Here is a 26421-nt window from a genome sequence, read left to right as displayed (position 1 = left end):
GTCAAGTGAAGTAGCGGGTAACCGCGAACTATTTTCAAGATTTTTTTTATTTCTTTTCTTTAGTGGGAATAGCCTCGAAGACCAACTGAGTGCTACATATAGTGTCCGCAGAATCGATACCTTGCTTGTGTAGTTGCCTATGATGAGCACCACTGCCATTGTAATGAGGGCAGCCAGCCCGCCCTCTTTCACCATATAGGGCAAACTGAGCATGCCGATGCCCTGCATACAGTTGGCTACATTCCAGCCTGCCTGCCATACTGAACTCGTCCCTGCACATACGAAGAAGGGCGGCAAATTTAAGTCAGATTTCCACTTTCAAAAATTATTTAGAACATGGATAATCATCAAGAAGTATTTCAGCCACGGGAGAACCAGGGTTGCTATTGTGCCATTAAACTAAAGATTTTTTTCGCTAAGAAACACGAGGCGCTCTGCTGAGATTAGTGCCATCCCATGCTTCCATTAAGCAGTAGTCACGGACGTATATTAAAAAAATCTGGACCCGAAACTCTCCTGATTAGTTGAAGCCACTGGAGGTCGTGTGGCGGCCATTTTACCGTGCCCAAAGTTTCTAAACTAATCAACATTAAGCTAAAGAAGAGTGCCACGATTTTTTATATTTTAGTGAAAAATATTCAGTAATTTCAGTGCTCTACATTCAGTAATTGATGCAGATGATGTTCGTGTCAATTAGTGATCTCCAAGGAAAGCGTGAATTTAAACCCAAAATTCAGTGAAAGTGAGTACACGTATTGTCGTTCAGCATCTGCTCATCGGTATTCCTCACTTTATGCGCTTATTCTGAGCAGGTTTTTCTCCAAAAATTGTGTGCAGAACCAACTCAACAGATTTTTAAAAGATTTTTTTTTTAATTCTTTACAATAGGGATTTTCTTTCATAAGAACTGAAACACAAGGAGGGACACGGACATCATCTGCAAGAGTTATTCCTACTCGCTACCCGTAACCCCTGGGCAGTAATTGAATGCGGTGCACTGAAATTATTGGATATTTTCAAAAATCGTGAAAGTCTTCCATAGGTTAGCGTCGATTAGTTTAGAAAGTTTAGGCACAGTAAAATGGTCGCCACTCTACTTCCGGTAGCTCCAACGACGTCCCTGTCACGAATGCTGCATTGCAGGTCCAGATTTTATTATACACGTCTGTGTATAAGCAGTTCTCAGTAACTGGGTCATCTTCTTTACCTACTCAAATAGCGAACGGGTCTATTAAAGATGTTTATATTTCTGAGCTAGGTCACCATCGAGTTTTCCGATCTCAAGAAGAATTCACACACATTTAGGAGATAAAATAGTTTGCCAATCGACACTTTACCTTCTTGAGTCTCATTTGTAATAATTATTACACATACACACACAAAGTGCGTGCGTGTCCCCTCCCCACAGTATATTTAAAAATGATTTTGAATCTACATGTACCTGCCGTGTCCTGATTCGGTGGTACACCGTCTCTTTTCGTATCGGCGAGATTGATGTGGCCATTGGGCTGCAGACTCCCCTGTGTGGTCTCGCCGGCTTTCGAACTGCATAGCTCGATGTCCTCCCCTTTGGCCTCGTAGATAGGCACCCCGTAACGGAGGATGGAACTCCTCAGCTGGTTACCGAGGGACCGGAGATGGTTCATGGCGGAGGCGAGGGGGCTCGGAGGAGGCTGAGAGCACTGTGTGGAATCTGGAGAGGCTGATAAGTTGGTCCTTAGGTTGAAATCCTCAGGAAGGGCGCTACTGTAAATTGAAGTGACACGTACAGCTTCTAGAAAAAGTATTGATAGGGGATCAGCTCGATAGTCCGAGGGTTCGATAGTCTGAACCCACCAAAAATATATATAGCCGAGGGTGCATTACTCTAACAATGAAAAAGTCCGTTAATCCGAGCATTAAATTTTAGTGCAATAGTCCAAAGGATCATCAGTCTGACGGTCCGAAATCCGAAGGTTCATTTGCCCCAAGGTTCCAAAGTCCGAATTTGAAATACATGTAACTTTATTCATGTGAGGGATTAAAAGCACGAAGGTTCACCGATCCGAATAGCACCAAAGTTCAAAAGTCCCATAACCACTGATGGTGGTTGTACATAATTTGTACAGTGTAATTCGACAACCAGAATGAGAAGCCGTTACTTGAGGTGGCGGCGCAAAACTCCTGGACAGGTTGTACGCGCGCGTTGCATGTTTCTTCAACCAACAGTATGTCATGATTTGCCAAAAGCACGCGCTCGTCAAGCAGAAGAATGTGCGTATGAGTGAGGTGCCAGTTGTGGTGTATAATAGAATTAGTCTATCCGCCTTGAGCAGAAGAACCCCCTTGTTCGTCGGGAGTGCTCAATTTGTTGGTAGCGATCCGACCGTAACGTGTGCGTTTCCTCATCGTTCGTGAACCACCAAAGCTCATTTCCGACCAAAGGAGAGCCAACCACCGTTGCTAAGAAAATTGCGCCCTCACTCGGTCAAGCTCAGAACTCATAGACAACCTTCTATTTTTAGCCACAAAAGGCATCTCCTGCGACGATCAAAACTTGTAACTTCAAGTGATAATGTATAAAGGCAATAATATTCAAACAAATACCCATGCTTAAGCACTAAATTTGCTTATGCGTGAAAAAAAAACTTGCTTGACAAATCAGGTTACCAGCCCGAAACTCCAAGTGATGTGTATTGTTTGGGAATGGTATTCACATGCCTTTTGGTTAGCATGACAATATCATAGATTTTAAGCTGGACACCTTTTTTTAACAAGATTGTTTTTTGCGTTTAAGCAAATTTTGTGCTTAAACATATGAAATTGGCCCCTGGTGCTAAGCGTCCTTCAGGCGTAACAACTTTTTTCGTCACATTACATTGTTTAATACTCATTTTCCGCAGCATTGCATGATAAACATTTTAGAATAGCAATTTGAATGCAAAATACACGAGGTTGTAATGCAGTTACCTGCCACGCCGCCATGTCACGTTTCAAAGTGAGGACAACTATTCTCGGGTGAGAAAAACTGGCTAAAATGGCTCGTTTGACGCGAAGTGGTTTCATTTACACGTTCTTGGCATATAGGAAAATAAAAAAAACAAAAAGATAAAAAAGTTTTAAAAAAAAGAGTCCCATTTGACGTTAAATGTGGCAACGTTTAAACCATGTTATTGGTATTAATATGCAAGAAGAGGGCAAACGAGAGTGGGCAGCACGTGGGACATGAGGAAAAGCGACCTTTTCAAATTTTATGATGGTATGCAGAGATGCGGCCGTGCATCAAGGATGACGTCAACGACAGGATGATCCCTGATTGTCGGTAGTATACGCGCTTTGAGTATGTTTTAACATCTATGAAATCAACCTTGCTTTTTGATGCAGAATTTGGCCCGTAAACCCCTAGGGCCTACCCCATAATTTGGCGCTCCCAGAAGCATGGGCCGTTGCTATGCTGAATATACTTGATTTTGTTGCGATGAGTGTGACGCAGAGTTGGTTCATGTTTCTTTAACTACAATGATTTTTACGTGACAGGTGAAGTGGTCCTGCACACACCCCAACCTGGAGGGCCAGGAGTCTATTTTTGTCTGATCCTCCCATGGAAGCCTGTCTGACATGGTTGTACCTCTATTACGAAACAAGCCTCTTTTTAGCAAAAGAACCGTTTGGGTCTTTGGGATACAGATGCCGCAGCCGATGCCGATCAGGGTAAAAACAGCAGGATCGGCCACAGTATGAGCGAGGCGACCTCAGGCTAGCGTCAGCCGACAAGCCGGACGTCGAATCCACAAGGGGAAAAACTGAAAGCAAAAAACTGACAGAAGGTCAAATCATGGTGCTATTAAACACAAGGAGTTAGCACATACAGAGATCAAAAGGGTCAATGATGGCCACCGCCAGCACTGCACGTGCTGCAAGGACAACACAAATTCCGCGCCGCTTGTGGGCTACAAGGAATGCTTGGAATTTCATTTGCAAAGATCGTGGGTACCGCGCATGCGTGTCCGTAACACTGCCGCATGTTCAACATGGCCGCTTGAGACGGAAACTATCGTCATCGGAGACTTAAATTTCGATAACTTTAATGATTGTTCCGATATTTCAGTGACAATGAAAGTCTGGTTACGTCTTTAAATCCCCAAAATGTCCCTCTTCACAATAAACAGAATTACTAACTAATACAAATTTATCAAATCCTACACCACCTTGGCAACACCCCGCTCTGTATAATGCAACACGAAAAATAATCAAAAAAACAACGTTGCGTAATAGAAATTCCAGCTGAACACAGACCACCCCAACCCTAGTCTCTTCTCAAGAAGCATCACAAACGCAAATCGAGCGTGAAAACGTCGCCCGTTGTCAAGTAACGGGATAATGAGAACGTAAGCAGCTGTGCATTTGTTAAGAACCCCCAGTCGCACGGTATCGACGAAATTATTAATTATTCTGAGTGATGAAATATTAATCGCTAGCCTCAGGGTAATGATGAGCTTCATATTTTATCCATAAGTAAAGGCCCCATGGAGGCCAAGAAAAATTGGGAACGGAAAATTGCGCAACATAATGTCATGCATGGGCCATCTTATAAGGTACTTCAAAGAAACTCCTCCGCCATTTCAACGAAAAAAAAGCAGCCCGGGAACGCATAAAAAGTACACGATCTCAAACTTACCTCGTGTCAGATACCACTGTTTTATTACTCTCACTTATGGTGAGAACGTTTACACAACAGAAAGTCGTTTCAATCACTGACATTTGCTTGCCAAGCTTTGAGCAGACGAGTTGGCTAGCAACGAGCGATGCCTGGAACGCAGTTATAATTAAAACAAAATAAAACAACCCCTAAAGATGACAATATAAATATGGACTACAAAATATTGCGCCAGTCTAAAATGAATGGTGTTTTCCAAAGCTCTGTTTCTCTCCCGTCACATCAACACACGATGAATAGATTTTTCTTTTTATTTTCACAAGTTGGAGACAATAGAGTGAAGAGGTGAAGAGACTGCTTTTTCTGTTGTAAGATCGTTTCTCATTCACGGGACGGGGACTGTCGGCCGATGACCGAACAAACCGATCTGACAAGAAATCTCCAGAGGGTGAATTCTCAGAAAGGAACAAAATCCAAAGGTTTGGGAGATAACAAAACTGACGCTGAAATATTTTCCCTTCATAGTACGACAGCATGACGTTTATGAAGTGTTTGATAACGAAGCTGAAATAGATAGGGAAGGCCCTTGTTGAAACTCTTTGTAGTTGCATTAATAAGCGACAACAAATTACGAAATATCCTAATTGTTGACAAAAGCCAAACCATGATATCTACGTTTTTAAATCAACTTACGTTTACGTTAATAATCAGCCTTGGTCTTTGTCTGCTTGTTTTGACGAGTGAAAACAGGTATATACACTTTCGTTGACTCAATATCTCTAGTTTGTTTTTCTTTTTACTTTTTGAAAGGTGCGACTTACAGTGCATAAACATCTTTTGCCCAATTGACGTACAATTTAACCTTTAGATTGAGGAAGATCGTAGTGCTAAGTCCTCAATGTAGTTTAAAATGAACTTTCGGCAGTATGTTTTTCACTGAGAGCTCGTTCCTTGGAAACGTTGTACTCAATCTAGGGTTTTCATTTCATGTATGCCTCTTTTGTTTATAAAGTGGCCCGTGTTTCTGTTCTGGCAGCAAACGTATGAATAGGTCATCAAAAGAACAATGCTCATGTTTCAAGTGTGCAAGACGGTTTTCCTTTTTGATGAAACATACATCCGGGTTAGCTATTTTTGTTAGCAATGCAAATCTGACTGGTATACAGAAGAGCTGGGAGTGACGGATATACTTTTCAGGGACAATTGTTGGTCACACAATGATTCTGAAAGCAATAAACGAACTCAGTGAACGAGCAGCCGTTTCTTTGTATAATAAGGTTCGTTGGTTGCCTCACGTCTCGGTAACAACCACAAGGAGATGCAAATACAATGAGGCGTTTCTCTTCAGCAAAGATACTGCCATGGCAACAGAATGCATGAGTGGGGACAGGCAATTCTTTGGCAATTATGTTTCCGCCAAATTAAGATGTCAACCATGAAGTAGCACAGGCTGTAGCCACCGTATCATTTGCAACATTTCCTTGATTTTTGCTTTTCCTAAACTGTTGTCAGTACTACAACGTCATACATATGTTTGCAATATAAAAGTTTTTAAGGGCAATATTATTTATATGACCTACAATATTGCCATTAAGAGCTTGCTTGGTCTTTAGGGGAAGTAAAATGTTTTGGGTCGGTTGAGACTTAAAGGAGTAAGACCGTATGGCGACCATAAACATGAAATCTCGACTAATCTCGTTCAACCCTCTTATAATGTTTACATACACATGAAATGCCTCCCTCGGCGTTTTGGGCAAGAGCAAACGAAAGAATATTTTCTCCAGCAAATAGAAGGCTCCTTCGTCGACTTGCGATTTTCCTGAGGATGTCATATTAGACTGCCTTGCTACAAAATCTCGAGGAGATCGCTAATTGGATTGCTGGACAGAATGTAGCCCTTATATCCGGCTGGTTTTTACACGGCAACAGCATTAGCGGTAACTTAATTGGCGTTAATTTATGACGTGATTGGTTCTAGTTGTTCGACTTTTGGTCAAATTGGTAAAAAGGATCCGTCGAAAACATGTAAACTTTGTAGGACAATTTCTGAATGATTCATGGCTCTGAGAGGAATCAGCTCGACCAATATCCGACGTTCGAGGAAAATCCTCTCGACGGCAATGCTCGGTAATGATATACAGCACGAAGAACCCAATATCAATCAAAATGGACAGATAAAAAAATACCTCCCCGAAAATAAATCTTGAGAGAAAATTGATCACGCGGAGTTAGAGTGGCCGCACTTGACAGGAGTAGCGCTAACACAGAATTGGCTCCACGTTAGAAATACAATCCCGCAAATTGCCCAGAAGAGGACTAGGCGACGGGGCAACGTGCAGTTTTAAGCAGGGGACTCGGCTGGTGTTTTCGCTAAATGCTTGGGCTAACTTCGATCGGCACTTCCACGGATTTGCAAGTCCTTGTCCCGTGCATAAATATGGCATTTTCACTCTAATCTTAAGTCCGGCTTCCACTTCATGTGCATGCGAATGTGAAGCGAATTGTGAGTGAATTCCGCGTACACACAAAAAAATGCGCTGCGCATTCAAAAAGTTGAGCACATTTGAGCTTCAGCAGGTGTTGCCATAATGGTCTCACGACAGTTTGGGTGTACACACTAGACGGACTGCAGTTTTACAGTCCCCCCCCAAAAAAAGATACAGCACAAATATAGAGGCTTTTCATGCAATAAGTCATTCCTGTTCAGATGTGAACTGTGAGTTTTCTGATTCATGTTTACTTCTGAGCAATAGAGAAATAAATCTTGGATTTAAATACCCTTTCGACGCTTATGTCAGTTAGATTTTTATTTCGTCTGTTCCATATCATGAAAAGTGCTATAAGTTTTGGAGAAGTTTTGTTTTCTAAGACTTGGTTAAACTACTCTCAGCAAGCTGCCAATAGTGATTATTTTATATGTATCTTTCATGCGCAGAATCAAATCCCATACAAACCTTATAGGAATCTGCCATTAAAGTTTTTGAGCACAGAGAAATTTGTTTCAATGGTTTTTGTGAACATTTCTACTGTTAAATAGTATATAAACTGGGCCTATAATTGGTTGTGTACACGTGTGGATTGTATATACGTGCATTATACATCTACATGTATGGCCCAAGGAACTGTAAAACCGAGTAGAGAATATCGAAATGAATTAAAAGTCGGCATGGATCCTGTATAACATAAGACGGGCTCTGGGTATACAATGCGATGGTAGTACCGTGAAGAGGCCTAAGACATAATGACGTAACGCGTTTTGGGTGAAAAGTGGGGAGAGAAATCTAAGGTGGCGAACACGATCGTTAAACTGGTTCCCGTCCCGTGCGTAGTTTCCAGACATCTTATTACAGACGTCTTCCGAACGTAGGGACCGGTAGCGGGTAATGAATCCGGAAGAATCCTGCCGGGTGTATATAAATGAGGAAACGATGCCCACTCAGCGCATAATCAAGCAGGAGCTGATAGCATGTTTTTCTTTTTCTTCTTCGTTACCATAAATAACTTCACCATAAATTGTTCATTTATCTAAAATTTAACTGTGAAATAAATTGCTGTAAAATGATTTATCGATGACAATCATTGAAAACTAAACTCCCTCACTGTGATCACAGAGGCTTAGCAAGGACGTTTTATTGCCCCCGCGCTGAAACGTATTTCATGGTAAAGCATTGCCACTGGCCTGACAAAAACTTAAATATTCAGCATCCAGTTGACAGGGCTAATCGCTGGCGTTAAATCGCAGCTAGCTATTGGTCCCTATACATGTATAATAGAGACGGGGACCAGTCCAACACGATCGTAAGTCATGCAAGCCTTCGCGCGTCGTTTAGACGGAGCAAACTTGAAAAATGCAGCTCTGGCGTTCGTCGTGTGCTTGATACACACAATGGCACACAGCAGTTAATGAACCATTTTGGAAAGTGTCGGCCTTCTCAATCTCAGGATCTTTTTGACAAGTTTCCATGCGCATGATGTTCTAGTAATAGCGCGCGTACTGTCGTCCCCACCTTTCACCCAGAGTGCACCTCGGTAAATATTGCGTTACGTCATAATATTTTAGGTCTTTTAAATAGACTTTGAAAGCCCGAATTTCGCTGTCAAGGAATTTTTATTTTACACATATTTGATGTCAGCATCACATGTTATTCATCTTAATAGCCTTTGGCAGCAGCGACGGCGCATAAAAAGCATAGAGACCTGGGCCGTGTTCAAGTAGAAGGATGTGGCAACTAGCCGAAATTGCAAGCCAGTGGCTCCCATAAGCGAACGTTTTATATCAAGGAAGATATCAAATTTATCTGAGTATTTTAGATCGCTCATCTCAGAATAAAATGCTCGCCGGGGAAAGGCGACATTTAATGAGGATACGAGCGTTTCCAGTCATACCATAAAACTGGTAAACGTGAAAATGTCAATGGTCACTTTAAGTCTCTCGTAGACAATATCATATTCCAATTGATGTGTTTGGTAGAATTTTCTGCCCCGACTAACTCTGGTCACTGATCTCTTGTTTGGTGGTAAACGGGGTCGCGGTTTGTCCATAGTGATTTGGAGGGCGCCTTTTCAGTCGTGATAACCGAGTAGGCTATAGGTAAAAGGCATTAAGGGCTCTGGACGGTACAGGTGTTCCAGATGGCACAGGTGCAGGCGACCAATCACATCTAAGGATTTGAGTCAACGAGTAATCTAACGGGTTGTCTTCGTTGAGATTGCCCTGCAGCATTGGGAAATGCGAATGACCACCAATATTTTGTCACACAGAAAGTCATGTGCGATTCCTTCAGTAATGCCACTTTGGTGGAAATTAACTGTGATAATGATTTTGAGGTTTTCGAGCTGTTTTCTTGTCAAACTTTAGATTCAGTGAGACCGTGTGCCGTTTTAACATGAAAACCCTAAGTTCCTTGCCGTTACGCAGACGCCTCTACCATGTCCATACCGTTCATCTTTTCCTTCCTCCATGATGTGATGTTCTCGTTCAAATTCTTCAGTCTCAGTTTGCACAACTCGGTTTATCAGTCCGTTTTCGACAGACTAAACATTCACACTGACCGTAAGCGCTTGTCATGGAAAACGCATAGTTGTAAATAATTTCTAACCACACACAGATTTTTAGCATTCCCCTAGAAGAGGAGATTAAATTCCAAGCATACAAGGGATATTCTCGTGTATTGACTTTTTTGAAGTCCTTTACGAGCGGATCAAGGAAAGATTAGCTTAATAAGATGCACACACCTTCATGCCGCTGCGTGGCCACCCTACAGCTGGTTTCCTGCCAAGGTAATTGCAAGTGGCCGCTCTCTCCACTTGCTATTCACGCAGCTTGTAGGCATGCTCGTGGGCGTAATGCATAGTAGTCTATAATATTCTGCACCCTACCTTCTCCGGTGCAGCTTCTTTCATCTCAGGCCGACCACCATCGCCGACAAACCCTCAAATGAGGTGCCAATGTAAGGACATCGGACATCCCCCCTTGTTTTATTTCCTTATATATTTCGTGCTTTGATATTACAAGTTCTGCGAACAAGGAAGCTTTTATCATGAGTGGAGACATAATTTTGACGCGATGATTGATGTAGATCCCTGGAGGAGGACCGGAGTAGATTCTTGAAGAAAAGCGAATGCCCGAACTGTTTGCCCAGATATTGAGATCTGAAAGACTGCATAAATGTGTCCACATGTAGCATCAGGTGGTCTGGGGCGGCGGCCGCAGAAAAAAAATTAAACATGGGCAACAATTTCAATAAGGATTACAGTTCCTCCAACAACCCTCCAACGGCTATAGTCATCATTATTCAGATCATGACAGAGTGGCATTTTAATTACATCCGACGGTATTCGGGCGAATTATCGCTTTCCAAACACTCTCAGTTTAAGTGGGTCGCCTGTGTGTTCAGGGGTGGCGAACCTGTGCACGCAGCATCTCTCCCGCAAACCAGCGATCTCCCTAGAGGCAATTTCATATGAAGAGCCTTTTTCACTGAAACCTTTTTGAACACTACGAAAGGGGAAAAAAGATAATTGGGCGTGTATTTTAGGAGTAAAAGATGACAGCATACCCTTTCATCACCGGTGTACTTCTGTTGGCGGCGTTTAAAGGCCTACAGCTGACATGCTTAATTAGCTTCTCGTATGTAGGCCCTGCTGGATACATTATTGCAGCTTGAGTTTATTGAATGGCGCACTAGCACTGGGCGTTTATCTTGTTAGTGTGTAAACGCCTGACTTTAGGTGGTCTTTTCCCTTCTCTGTGGTTCAAGTAACGAGTTGATACCATACACATATGATTAAGTCACAAAGAATTCAAATGAAATTGGTCAATTTACTGACAGTCGGCATTAATGGAGCCAGGTATATTTTTGTTGGCGTAAACACCATGTCAGTACAAATTGGCGTCTGTGATTCATTACCGGTATATAAGACACACACACACACACAAAACCAACACCAACGTTTCCCAAGAAAATGTCAGCCTACTTGCTATCGATAGAATAAATCAATGCTGCCTTCAGGTGTCCATTTACATGTGTTGGTAGCAGGTAGATTCTCTCTTTTACATTCAATTAATTCACTTTGGAATTAAATACAGACGTGAAATGCTTTCTCAATCAAGATCTGTCAGTTTTGATCTTGTAACATACGAAAAAGAAAACAAAATCAATATGAAGTCTAAACGGATGAACCCAAGGTTCATATTGAGAAATCTGTCATGTGCCTGCTCGACGAAAAATATCCCCTTTGAATACCGTAAGCCATAATAAACAAACCGAAGGGCTCTGGAGATTGGCGTGATCACATCACGCATGTCCAAGTTGCTGTATGGAAATGCATTTTTACTAGGCCACCAATGGCGTAACCCCCTTCAATGGTATCCAGCAGTGTGCCTTCAAAGCTGCCAGTTGATCGACGTTACCATTATTTTACTGCTACCATTTGTGCCACGTGATTTGGTTTATCTGGTTCTCAGACCAAGAGATTGTCACTATCGAGACGAGCATTTAGGTCAAGCAACTGCCACTGTATGCGACCTAACCAATCTGGGCAGAATTCTGCAAGTTCGGAATAAAAAGTCTGCAGTTTTCAAAGGAACTGCCGTCGAAACTCTTGCGTTGTTTAAGTGGCTTTTCTCTTCAGATTTCTCCAGATGCCATACAGTTCTTTAACTTCTTGCACGGACTCAGTAACAGACCTTAAGGAAGTACATTGAAGAGCAAGGAACCAGTCTTGTGATTTTATTGCTTTCGGTCCATTCGAGGTTATGATTTTTGTTCCAAATATTTGACCCATCAACATGTTGTTGGCGTATGTAATATAAAAAATAATTTATTCCACCTGTCTCTTAAGGAAATTATTGTCTCTATCGCATCAATGTGAAACACTTTTAAGGGCTGTGCCGAATCTCTGAATACATGTACTTGCAAATTCGATCGATTATCGAATATTCGAATATTTGCGTATTGAATATTCGGATGTAACATGAATGAAAAGAGAAGAGCTTCTTTCTATAAAAAAGACCACTTAGGCCCAAATAAATTAAATGAAACAAAAAAACTGCATTTTGTGGACTTATTTCCAGGTGATACCAAACTTATACAGGCAACTTGGCCCAACAGCACAATATATAATCCATTCAAGTACTTGGAAATTAATTGTTAACAGCTTAAAGCCATGAAAATGGAAGTCAGCATTCGTTGTTAGGATTACAATGTTGATGTAAACTTTGTTGAAATAAATCACGATGAAAGCTTCATGACCATATTTCAACTGGAAATTGGATAGAGATCCGAAAAAAAATAATTGTATCAGACAACATTGAGAACTGGGCTCGTAGATAGCCTCTCGGATATCACAAATTGTGGCATGTGAGACTTAAAAAAACAGCATTTGCTCATAATTAAAACAATTTTGTTTATTGATCTTGCAAAACGACGACGATGCAATCAGTGCAGCTAGTTGCGGGAGGACAGTTTCACTGATCCCAAGCAAATGATACCAACAGTAACGTGAAGCACCAAGAAGGGGATTTTTAGTGAAAAACTGGGAGGGTAATCTCAGCCTATAATTCAGCTTAGTGTTTGCAGGTCTAGGGTGATTGTTTCCAGTCCAAAAATAGAAGTTAAATCGCGAAATGAAATAGCTTTTCTTATGAGTTTTCCTTGACTTGAATAATGTTTTGTTGAAAGTAAATGTTTTGTGTTCGTCCAGGAACCAAGCGGTACATTCGATGTTTTGTATACGATTGCTCAATATAACAGTGTTTGGTACATTGGAGTTTTACAAGAGCGGCAGAATGTATCTTAAAAAAACTCCTAGAGAACAAAACGCCGCGTCAAGTAATCCTTGCATGATTACCTATGAGTTCCGTTCTGTTAACGTATACGTTCTGTTCACTACTGTAACGAACTTTGTGTGGTGTGGCACTACTTTGCGTTAAGGCGAATACTTCAATGACATGTGGTCAACAACCTACCAATCAAGGGACGGGGATTTGTCCAACGTTGTGTAAGAGACGTTGAACAGTGAACTTCGGGCGCTGGACTATCTGTAATCATACATCTACATTTTACCGTTGTGGGCCCTAATGGTTGTTGGCCCAAAGCTTCATGCGTATATACGGCCAGTCGTTAACTATAAATCTAGGAGGATAGTGCTACAGCAAGTGTGATGTCACCGTATGGAGCTGTTAAACCGTTAGGCTTCAAAGAAAGTGCACTTCCACCCGCGACAGACTGCCTCCAAAAGTCAACGGAACGGTTCATCATCCCCACAGTGCATGCATTTTATCGTTAATGAAGCGATCCAGATCTAAGCTCTGGTGATGAATGGAACGCGGGAACGCACACATTAACTGGCTGTGAATAATGCTCGCGCCATTTGCCCTACCAATTGTCGGCGCGATACCCGGGATTTCCTGAACTAAGTTATGAACGGCAAAGATTGATCGTCTTGGCTGCCTCTTCAGACTCGTATTTCCCGAAATAATCGGAGTTTTCATTCACACACGAACAAGCTCTGAATGGGGTAAATGATGGACTGAACTTGCATTTATACAAGCAACCCCAAATTGGTATTTGAACTGATATTGTTTTTTTTAAGAAGATTTTTTCTCTTCCGCGTCGGTTTGTCTTTTCAATCTTTGCGCTATATTAACTCTGAGTGAAGTTCCACAAATTGCCTTTTCGATATATTCATCCCTTAACATGAAATTCAATAACAACTTCTAAATGCCATTTTGAAACTAAACTCGCAGTTCCAAAGACAACCAGAATACCGTGTAACTGAAGAAAGGTTATTTTCTTGCATGAGTCATTCAGAGAGAATGTTTTAAAATTATTTAATTGGAATCGCCTATGAAAAGTTTTAATACTTGGAAATGGCATACCCTTTTCTGGACAAACCTTTTACGTTTTCCAGCCCCTTCGTACTCATTAATAGGTCTCTAAACATTTTTCTACTAATGGTCAGGAGAGTCATTTGAAGTGGACGTTTTTGCTCCACATTATACGGGGACCTACATCTCTAGGGAGTATAATTGATCTATGCTAATCAGACTACCTAACATTACTGGATGACATAGCAACAATCAGAGTTTAAATGGTAGATACACCAAACGATGAGTACAGAGTATTAAGTATGAGCAGATTCGCAATTAAAATACATGTGCATTATATATCAAAGGGCGGCAGATGAAGTTACATGTGACGGATTTACATTTATAACGAACATATCCTACGAGCAGAAAAGGCAACTCCAATCACCGCCTGCTTAATGGTACCTAATGCAATGCAATCCTGAGTCGTTAATATGTACATATTGATGCCAAAATATGTATGAAAGAAACATAGTTCAAAGTTTGAAGAGGAAACACTGCTGGTTGTCAGGCATCTATTGTAAAATTAATCATGGTTAATCAATGGGCGTGTTCAAAAGCCCCAGATTGCCGTCAAGTATATTTATTTAAAGTTTATATTTATGAAGTTTATTTTTATGAAGTGCATTTCAAATTCGTTTCATTCCTGTAAGATCTATGTAAAGAAACGAATTTGTTTCTATTTTTGGAAACAATAGTTCTTACGAAATACACTTTTCCAAGTTTGTTTTTATGAATTATATTTTTCGAAGTCTGTTTATGTGAGGAATACAATGTTTCTAAAATATAGATCTCATTAAAACAAACTGGAATATTTATGTCTTGAACAAACAAACTTTGGACCAAATATATCTCGTACAAATCAAGTTGGAAAAAAAATATGTCCTAAAAACGGACTTCGAAGAAATATACTTCACTTTTCGAAAATATATATTTGATGGCACTGCAAGGATGTCTTAGCGTGTGACTCTATAGGTAACATTTAAATGAAGCTCCTTCAGATGTACTTACGGTGTTATAACGACTCAAAATAACAGCAATCGAAATCATTGGCTGGCCGGTAAACACGTTCCCCGTGTCGCAGTTGGGCCCCGGGCGCGGTATTTTTCTTAGTAACCAATCGCTGTGGTGCCTCAGTTAGGAATGATTCACACACTGATATCGGCCTTCTGGTTGCGTAAAACGAACTGTGAACGATCGGATGTGCCTTCGGCGAGGTGGGAATTTAATATTAAGCTACCAATTTGTTTTCGTTTCATGACTGCAAACGAATGAAATACTAACGAAATGTATGGTTTGCAGAGAAATTACATACATTTACAAGTATCATTCTTAGGTCCATATCACCGCAAATTAAGAACGCCGTGAAGCCAACCAAGCAGGCAGCTAACTGACGCCACTCCATCCCATAATACAACCAAGGTTCACATTTCTTAGCATTCCTGAATTCTTTGCATCTGTTGGTTAAGTAATGAGCGTGAATCAGGAATAAGGCGGAGCTTTTCTCTTGGATTCAGGGATGGATTCCGCCCCCTCAGATTTGTGTTCGGTGACATGTTTGAAAACATCTGTGCTCATATTATGACAAGTTGTGATCCAATCGCCCAAAATGCTCTGTACATGTTCGTGCGTAACTAACTCACACTGCGTTCCATGAGCAGATTTGACTTTCCATTTGGCGCAGGGAATGAACGTATGATGTTCTCCAGCTGAGGTTACGTTTCAATTTTTTATAGTCTGTCATTTCCCGAGAAAAGGCACATAGCGTCAAAATAGACTCATGGCGTCTACGAAAAATTGCGAAAGGTCGGTGCAGCCAAAACAGTTGCATTTATTAGTCGAAGGTTGAGCAGAGGTACCTCTCAGCATGTGTTGCGGTGTGGCCACACAATTTCAGATTTGCATATTGCACCCAGGCGAAAGCTTCCATTATGTCGACTACCCTAATAAGGTATCCGGTTCGTAAGTGTGACGTCACCAGTTTAAACCACGCCCACAACACACGTGCACTGCACATAGGGTTACATGCATTGATCGCCGTTTATATGGAACCATGGAGCCGGAAGTTAACGCGCAACTTCAGCGATCGTCCAATGTGAGCTTGCAAATTGTAGTGCGTCCTCCTTTGTGACGAAGTCACTTACGAGCTGGATTGAGTCGGACTTTCTCACGTTTTGAAGAAAAAGTTCAAAACACAGCAACATAATTCTCATTTCATTTTTGGTGATACAGTGCCGAACTGTGTTCAGTAACAGATATTTACGATGAGCCAACTTGTGACATTACGTACATACTCCATTGACACCAGCAGTAACCGTTGTTCATGCTGTGCATTTCATAATAAAAGACTTTACAGTCCATCCACGCAAAGAAAATAACCTAACTTGTCCTATTATTTTTTTCCCATTGGTTTGAACATTTTAAAAGTTAAAGTATGTTAGCCATACTAAGCATACCCCATACCCAATCTTGCATAATAATTGTCGTTAAATATTTCAATCATAGCATGATTCTATTCCATGTATGTTATTTTGTCCCTAATGAAACAAGTCTGCACAATGATATGGGAATTCCATGCAGACCCCGTTGTTCAATGCGTCTGTGTTTTATCCGAAAAAAATATTCGGGTAACATCCAGATTAAATTGAGAAATATGTATAAAACGTCTCAAACACCAAGGGTCAAAGTAGTTTTCCACTGTGCAACCTCACAGAATCCTGAGACAAAGCTAAGGGATAGAGGAATGGGAATTGTTGAGAAAACGTGCAGTTAAAAGATTATTCACCTCAGTAAAAGACCTTTTAGTGATGAGTGAAATTTCATGACATTGACAGCCAGGGAAAGCCGAGGCATTTGTAGTTGACTTATCAAACAAAAAAAAAACTCTAATGTAGCTGTGTCGCTTATCTCAGAGCCAGTGATATGTGTACGTTAACCATCCGAATGGTGGATGCTGCAACCGATTACGGCAGAACGCCGCGTTGAGTAGAGTGACCTTCCCCGCATCCCAGTGAAGCGCTTGCCATATTGCCGAACAAACTGGTGAGAGGTTATCTTAGTAAGATAGTGAAACCTCAGTACGATAGTCAAAGACGGTTGCAGTCGTTATAAGCCAATACACGTTAAAAGTCTATTAATCTTTTGATCATGGAGAGCTCAGAAATTGAGTCATATGCAAATCAGTTTGCCAAAAATGGCATTAAATAACAAGTGACATGTTTTATAGTAAGAAGTGATTGAAATTAATATAAAGCTGTGACGGAGCTTGAGCATTACAGGAAGAATCAAAGATCAACTGACTCAAAGTACCGTGCTCAAATGTTTTTCAAATTAACTAGCTCACAAAGTATAAATACGCAAGCACCACGCTTTATAGAGTTGACATAACGTAATCTTTTACATATCTTTACATTATACATTTCAACCTTTTTGCCTAATTTTTATAAACTACTCTCTTGTGCTCTACTGTCTTGTTTTGATTTGATCTGTAGAAGGTTTTAGGGATTACTGTAATTTGTCAGTCGCTAACTATGTTGCAATAAGGGTGTGATATTAACATTAACCCTAACTCCCTAGGGTGTGTGCAAAATTATATTAAAATTAGAGGATTTAGGACTGTTAGGGTTAAAATAACTCTCTATAATACATTATTCATTACAGCCACTCCTTTTTTGTCACTGGTCATTTTACACTAACCGTTCTCCTCAGGGAGTGACGGCCAGGAAAAGCGTGACTTGTAAGCGGTCACGCTAGTGTTGACATGCTTCCCTCTGTGAATTTGAGACCCGATCGGCGTCTCTTCCAGAAACACGACGCACATTTTTCCGGGACAGGAAGAACGAGGGTTAATCGATGGATGGGACGGCTAAAGCTTTCCGCCCAAGAAGAGCCAACCCGTGACCAGGAATTCCTTTCTGTGGCTTTTGCTGACAACAGTAATGGACTTGAGAAGTGAAGAGGTTGAAAGGGAAGTTTGCTCTCTGTTATAACCAAATAGAAGTAGACGTAGCACAAGGAGTTCGTGAAACAAACTCAGAGTACCATGGCCAACGATGACAATTCGAGAAAATTTATCGAGAGTCACTCTTTACAGAAACAAATAAATGTGACCCATAGGATACAATAAGGAAGAGAACACTGCCTGCCTGAATCACCCTTGGGCTATATCCAGCTCTTTTATGCATGCAAATTGATTTTGTGAGACACAACGTGATAAGATTTTGAGGACATTTTCATCTTCTCTCATTTTTATTTATTTACTTTTTTATTCATTATTTTTGGGGCGGGGGATTCCAACTGAGAAGTATTGCCAGAGGCAACATATACGTCGATAGGAACACTTCCCCTCAGGCTTTTGAGGACCCGTACGTTAGAAGATCTCAGCCTTTGTTGTGCGATATCTTTACCTTCGGCTATGGACGTAACCACTAAACACAACATACCAACGCGGTATCGTACAAAACTCTCTGAGCCGTCGAATGATTTCTTGAGCTTTGAGCTTAAAGAATGACACAACTTTCGTGTAAAGGCAGGATTTTGAAACTTTTTTTCTAAATCTTCCCCCGGAATGAACATTATAGAGCCATTTTTTGTTTTCTTTATTTCTTTTCTCAACATCCACTATGGTTAACAAAATTTAAGCCTTTTTATGCACGAAGCCGGTGCAATCCCACGGAATCTATAAAAATAGTGCCAACACTTCCATCGCAAACGCTGCGGCGATTTTGCGAACTTAAAAATCTACACATCCAGCGCCATTTTTTAAGTGTGAGCTCCCTCAAGATTAAGTTTGTTAGGACCCTGGTCTTCAGCCATGCTGGACGTGCCGGTAATTGCTTAAGATTGCCACACACAACTCGAACTGCTCCTATAAGCTGTTTGTATTCCGGTCTGCAGACTGCATGGACTCAGTCGTCCGGGTGGAGAAACATCATAATGCTATCGCACCTCTGTGGCGTTAGAGGCTCAGTGATCAAGGGTGGCACCTCTTATTGATAAGAAACCGACGACGACACCCCGCTGGCAGGTGGAACAACCACGACAATGGCCGGGACGTGGTCCGGCTAACAGCATTCTACCGGACACAACTCCACCTGCCCAATCAAAGTAATATGCAAACCAGCGTGTCATCACCTTTTCTTTATTGACAATAAGGTACGGTAATACAACATTAATACCCACCGGTGGGAAGTCAACGTTGCATTTGGCAAGCCGATTTACATGGTGGGATTAAATATTTACCATGTTCGCACTTTGACCAAGGTGTGCTCATTTTTAATGTACCGGGGGCTTTTTTGGGGGGGGGGATGCTGTTGCTAACGAATAAAACGAGAGCTAGGGAAATACTGGAATAAAATAATGTCATATGAGATGAGAGACGCATGTAAGGCCAAGAGTAACGAGAGTTGAGTACAATCAGCTGAAGAATCATAGAATTACTCTGTCAGAACAGCAACAGGAATGAATCGCCTTAAAGCCCACACGAAACAGAAAACCTCTGCCTAGAAAACTTCACGTACAACAAAAAAGACCATGCAGTCGTGTTTTGCTACACCAACGATGCTCTAGAGGGCTTTGCCTTTTTCTCCCATAGACTAAGCACAGGCTGTGGGTACATTTCGCAGGGGGCACTTGCGGCCATCATTTCTGGAGGGGGCAATGGGTTCGTCCACAGTCAGTACACTGGCCGAGGCGGGTTATCACCAGTGCCCCCCTATAGTTACACCTACAGGCACATTCAACAGAGGACAACGCACACTGACCACCGAGAACAGGGACACATCCTTTGCTCGCTTTGTGCCCTGTCCTCTATGCCATGGGTTTTAGTGTCGCATTGTGATTTTTAAAACTGTCAGCAGGTTTTGACGTGGAAAGGAAATACAAATTTCATTTCTTGGTATTCTGTTAAGCGCGGTGTTTTCAACGTCAAGGACGTCCTATATTACGGTGTTGATATACATGCATCTCATTTTCAGTGTCCATGCGATCTGATGATTTTCCACGGCAGTTATACTCAGATTGTTTTTTTTTAACGGAAAGGACAATTTCACCTACGTTTTTGAGCAATGTAAACTGTGCCTTTATAGGGTCGCTTGTATCCAGGGTTGGAATTTCATTTTAAAAAGGACACTGGATCCTTCTCATAATTGAAAATCTCGCCAACGTTTCCGGTTTTGGTTATCCCCAACTTGGCCCTGCACTATCCCTGTTATTCAGTCACACCGTAAAAGGATATCCCGCAACCTGTCCATCAGACGGCACAAAGTCAATATTTTTTCATTTGTGGCGGGAACTCATCTCATCAAAAAACTTGCATCCTGGCATTACTGTGTCCCTCCGATGCTCGGTACCCATTTCTTTTTGTGTTCCCTACCCTCCTCATTCTCTGACAAGACCTCAAGGGGACGCCCTCGGAGGCTGCACGTCCTCCTGAATTTATTAGCTACGAGATGGATAAATAGGAGAACTTGAAATTCTATAGCCTGCCTGCAAGCGGTTTCCTTTATCAACGAGGTCCCCTCGCAGGTCCGGTCTAATATCCTACCGTATTCATCAAGAAAGGACCGGGCAGAGCGAAGACATTCACGGGGGTATAGAGTGGGAGAAAAAGGGGGGGTCTGTTACGGCGGGCTTTTCAAGAGAGGATAGAAAACACAAAAGGGTCGACGATAAATGTCAATTTGGGTGACAGAGCCGTGGATAACGTCGGGAAATGAAACGAGCAATAGGAAGAATTATCTGAACTCCAAGACACAGAGAACTACAGAAAAGATGACGGCACTGATGCATAACTTGGGCATCGTCAGACAAGGACCGGGAAAGCCTTTCTATATAACAATAAGACTTCCTGTTTGGACCATTTTGGAGACTTATCTAGTCAGTCGTTGTTGATCTCATATCAAACGCCGACTAAGAGGTCACTGGCCTCTTTTTGATAACGATGTAGGCCTACTTCCACAACTAGCTACGATAACTTTAAGTGCAAAGTTGCGAAGGGAATTGTAATTATGTTCACTGGTTGAATGACTTCCACGCGCACAAACTACACAGCAATAAGGCCCGGCTGTCAACGTAATGTTGACAGCAGTGCCTGCAGTGCCAGTGCCCCCCCTCCAATCATTCTGTACCGACTTTCCCCCGCGTGCCAAAAACCTGTTGGTGTTTTGCCGTGCCGTCCATGTCATTCACAGTGGCAGGGGCGGCTGCAATCGGATTCCCGCCAAAATGGTCCGGGAGTGACGAGCTAATATGCGTCAGCCTGTTCAAATTGACCGACGTTTCCCATTACTTTGAATTTGAGCTCGTAGTAGGTCAAGAAGTTCAAAATGGACGTTTACCGGTTAATTATTATCGGGCGAGCATGTCGAAGCTGCTGCGCGAGGGGTTGCCAACGTTGACCCGACTGCGCTCTTACCTTCAGATAATATTGCATATTCTCATCAACCTGTCTCTTAACACAGACATTATGACTTCAAATCTTCACCCAGTCCCGTGAATCGGTAAATTTGTCGGCTTAAAGAAAATTTTTGAGTACATGTACAATATGATGAAGTCCGGTTTAAACAGGATTTTAATAAAGTGCGACTCGACTAAAGACAATCTTCAATGAAATAACTCCGGGATGGCCAAGATGTTTAACATAGAGGGTGTGGATTTTTTTGGTACATTTACCTTTCCTTCGCTCGTCGTCCAGCGCCCAAACAAGGCAATGGGGAGGGCTGATGGCCCTGCACAGCTTTTAATGACGACGCGCAGGGCATTGTGGGTCAATTTCCGTGCTTTAATGACTAGGCGCAGAATCTTCACAGTTGTCGTGGCCAGAGATACCAGACGTTTCCAGCGCATTGTCAAAGCGTATGCAGGCCTATATACCAAATGGTCTTGATTTCACGCGCCGAAAACCTGGCAGGCATACGGCCTCAGTATAGGCCTGGATGTCTTGATAGTTACAGTAACGCAGTCCCTCTATAACCAAGCATGTCCAAGTATATTTAAAAGTAGAAAGGAAATCAAACTGATCCTTTCGTTCGACAGTTCAAGCAAAACTGCCATTCGCATAATACAAGCAGAGAATTCACAAAGAAGGTCGATCTGTACTAATTACACGATTGGAAAATTACTCACTTGTTTCTTTATTTTTTGTAGAGCACCTAACTTCGTAGCCGTAGGGTTAAACGAACCCCAAACGATCCCGATCGATCATAATGAATCAAGACAAACGAGTAATACTAGACGACTGTTTCCCCCTTCACCGAGCATCCCCTGCGGATTTAACGAGCAAGATCTATTTTCATTATGTCCTCCTTACCCAATCTCCAGATTTACCCACAAGGCATTATTCATGATTGCTAAACACAGAATCGCTCCATGAGTCTTTCGCGCGGGCACTGAAGACAAAAATAATGTCATAACATGGATAAAGACTTTTTTCTACTCCAAGAAAACCCGTTTAATGGAGCGGAACTTTTCAATGAAAAAAGAGGGAAGCACGGAAAAAGTGCGGAGAAAAACGCATAAAACTGCGTGCATCATCATTTCTGTTGTAGTCCTTGAAGTCCTAGACTGTGGGAATAAAGGACTGTCGAACGTGATGTTTTGCCAACATAACCCGTGTCAAATACAGCATAGGCCTACATAGCTAAAAATTTGATTTCCATCAAGCAAAAACGCCCACTTGGCGCCAGTCCGCTGACACTCCAGAATGTCAGCCCCTGCCAAAAAATGTCCATCTTCGAAAACCTACTCTCTCCATTTCGCTCTTTCCATTTTTCCCCTTTCATTTTGGAGTTGCAACACGACGCTTCCCCCCTGGGGCGGACTCTTGACTATACCTTCAAGAGGACAACAGGTAGAGACAGAGACCGGGCCCCTTATACTGCCTGAAACGGAAAAACGTGCTCTGTTTTCCCTTCCGAGGTTACATGGAGTGGGGATGACGTCACCCCCCATTATGGGAAGAAGGATGGATTCCTTTTTTCGCATGGTCTGACAAGTTAAAAGACATTCAATTTCCGTCATCGAGGTGATAGAATAAATTGGGATTGGCTATTATTCATTCTTTTATTTCACTGCACGAACAGTGGGAATAATGACAAAATTATGACCAGCAATTTACAAGACATATACGAGTTAAAATGTTTTAATCAGCTGTTCGTCAATGTAATGCACCTGATTATATTCGGCTAAGGTCTGTCCATGACTTTAAAATATCGATTGCGTCAAATGTGTCAAAGTTTTAATTGTTTGTAAATGGCAGTGAGGGGATTTTTATATGTACATAACTGTAACTCGCATTTAACGAAATTCGTATTCACCAGGGAAAAAATCAGGCTAAGATTAAGCACACCAAGTCAAAGGCGATGCTCCTTGCGTTGCTATGGACTGAGTCGAGCTACATATGACGTTTTTGCTGTTAACTTTTCACAAAGATATTAAAATTCTGATAATCAGTGGTTTTTCATGTAACTGTAGGTGGGTTAGCTGCAAGATAATTCAGATATTTTATTGAAGTGCATGTGCGAAAAATGAACTTATGCCATCCTCTCAAATAAATATAGCAAAGCGAAGATCTTCAGCGTTTTAGGCTTTTGTCATTTTTTCCACGAGAGGGTTTATTATTCTTCCAACTGTAAGAGTAGTTGTATTCCAGAATTTCCAGCCCTGGTTGACAAGCTCTACAAATCCAGATGATTTGACCAATTTTGTTTCTTTTTCGGGGGGGGTTCTCATCTATTAAGTCCTGGTCTTTGGATTTAGTCTTAAATAATATTTGTGTAGTTTTGTCTTTGTAATTTACTCGTTTTCAAATTTTGAAAATGTCTCGTGAAATCGCATGTATTTTTAATTATCATAGTATCCATCTTTTTAATCGAATTAACTTGAAAGTACGTTCAGGCCCTTTTTGGCCTAGTTGTGTGCTCGACGGGTATTTGTGTAATAGTCCATTTTATTTATAAAATTATCCTAACATAATTTATACATTGTAATTTCCTACACATTGTGGATTTTAAATGTTTTTTACGATCATGTATATGAAACGTAATTCGGCCTTTGGCTGCAGTGTTTCTGTTTTAAAATAAACCAATAATAATACTAACTGTAACTCCGCATCTCATATAATCAGAACTTGTATAAAACAAAGCGAGCCTTTGTTCCCCTACAATAAGGGTATGGTGATTGAAAATAAAAATCGAGAGATGGAGATTGTCTCGTTAAGTAGTCACAGGCAAGTAAATGGCGTAACAATACAGTCATGTATTAGGAAGTTATAAGAACTCCACACGCAGTTTCGGAGTGACGGGCACTCGAAGAGAAGCGCGACTCGCATCTCGCTAATGGACTTGAAAAAAATTCTCCTTCAAATGTGAATGACACGCACATTATTCTATTAGAAATCGCCCGACTTGGTCCATTATATTCGGCTCATTTGCCATCTACCTGAGTCAGCTAACGCGCCAATTGTTCCCTAGCATAATCTAGCGGCAACAATGCTTTACAATGAAGGCGCCCTTGAATGGCTACGAAAAAATTATGAAGATCTATCTTTGGTGTGTTAATAAAAGGAAAAGAAATGCGTCTTTGTAATGCTACTGAATGTCAGATAGGCCAGAAATAATATTTCCGGTTTGAAAGGAAATTGCCTCCAAATGAAAGATTGAAAACCACGATAATATCGGGGCACTGCAACAATGAGAAGGAAACTGCATTGCTCGAAAAGTCTCAACCGAGAATGGAATTAATATGCTATTGGTCTTTATTTAAGTTTTGAAAATATAAAACACAAAGTAAGACCTAGCTTATTTTGTAAATAAAAAATGTTTGTTTTGTTCTTACTTACTCTTAGTATTGCTCACTTTTTTTTAAATTGTAAGTCCAAGTTCAACAGTACTCTACATCTGTGGACCGCACTGGATAACATGAACAGCTCAAGGTGATTTATAGAACACTGTCGTATATTTCAGGGTGAACAGACTAGGACAGCATGTTGAATAATAAAGCTAACAGCTGCATCTTATCATGGCAAAACAAGTATTTATATAGGTCACAATTCATTTTCGTCAGACTCCTCGATGACTAAAATGGTAAGCTCAAAACGATTTTGGTGTTTTTTGTCAGATTCAATTTTTGTCATTTCATAAAATCAATCACGACACGAAATTAAAAATTAAGGATAGGGGAAAATAGGTTAATGCGTTATCGCATCGTGGAGAATTGTTTTATCTAGTTTGTAGCTTCTGACATTTGGCACATCAAAGCGGCCTGGACGCACAGCGACCCGCTATTTAATTAAAATGTACCATTACTGGATACGGACACAGTCTTTATCCTTTGAAGAATCACACGCATATTAAACACACTCACTTCCCAGGTCGATATTAAATGTTCACGTCAGAGGTTACCTATCTACCCTTTTTTTCAGAGCACCTCGCGGTTAGCGCTGGGAAAACAGTTGTCACTGAGATTTTCACCAGATACCGATTTTGTGAATTAAATTTCATAAAAATGAAATTGCAAACAACAACAACAACAAAACATGAAAAACCAGTGAATCAGTACGAAAACTGTTGCTCTCGTTTGAGACATCTCCTGAACAGCACTGTCATTTCCTGATCGGCTTGTCACGCGGGGACCTGGTGCACTGGAGTAAGTTATACTTATTGGCAAGTGAATTAAGCGAAGTCAAACTGCATATCCTACAGAGGTAAAATTCATTTTGTTCAAAATGCTTCCGTTTTCATTCAGTGGGTTTCTGAGACGTTATATAGCATGGAGGAGATCTGGTATAGAGAGGGGTTTCCTAGTCGCTAGGTTAATAAATAGAGTCCGCGATACATATTTTAAATACGGTTTAGTAATCCCAAAAAATAAAGCAGAAGCGTTAGCAAGAGGCTGCACGCTCAGTCGAAACTCGAGGTAAACTATTCACTGAATTTTGATTTGTGTTACGTTGTGTATCCCTCTCGCGACTCCAAGGGAAATCCAAGTGCCCTCAACTCTCTACCTCCGTAAGTCTTGATCTCTCCTCGCACCGAACAGGGCAAAGCGCTCCAGTGTGCTTCAGACTGACAGACTCCGGCAAAAACCCAAAAGGCCCTCAATGACTAACCAACACAGAGAAAGCACTAGATCTCGGCCTGGTGTTTACCGACAGAAGCGGGTCCCGCGAGAGAACATGAAGGCACAATCCACTCGGAACGGAGCTCGGCGACGTGAATGGGTGAGTGATGGGGGGAGGGGAGAATCTTCCACCAGCACATAGCCAGAGCTTCCGCAGTTGATGGGACTGGGCCGTCAGTATTTTCATTTGCTCATAGGAGCCAAAGGATTGCAGAGGGCGGACGATGAATATTTTGGCTTTTAAGCCCAAGGATCGATCGGGTTTGACGAGAAAGAAAGAGTCATGCAACTGGTTTGT

At 41.5% G+C, this 26421-nt stretch overlaps 1 protein-coding gene across 2 annotated transcripts in view; it reads right to left on the bottom strand.

Moving 5' to 3' along the window:
- LOC110983056 (vesicular inhibitory amino acid transporter-like) overlaps nucleotides 1-26421 on the bottom strand; it is a 32839-nt gene that overhangs the window by 3904 nt on the left and 2514 nt on the right. Inside the window, exons 2-3 of one of the 2 annotated variants that reach the window (XM_022241964.2) lie at nucleotides 1442-1746; nucleotides 121-272 (exon numbers count right to left, since the gene is read on the bottom strand). In XM_022241964.2, coding sequence (XP_022097656.1) covers nucleotides 121-272; nucleotides 1442-1646 — 357 coding nt within the window. In that variant the 5' untranslated portion in view covers nucleotides 1647-1746. The remainder of the gene's footprint in view (nucleotides 1-120; nucleotides 273-1441; nucleotides 1747-26421) is intronic. The other variant, XM_022241965.2, reaches the window with a different exon arrangement.

This window comes from Acanthaster planci, linkage group LG06 (genome assembly GCF_054643075.1).
Source record: "Acanthaster planci isolate LZ-2023a linkage group LG06, COTS_SCS, whole genome shotgun sequence".
Lineage (NCBI taxonomy): Eukaryota > Metazoa > Echinodermata > Asteroidea > Valvatida > Acanthasteridae > Acanthaster > Acanthaster planci.
Note: the sequence above shows the minus strand (reverse complement) of the source record. Positions and strands in the feature narration are given on the sequence as shown.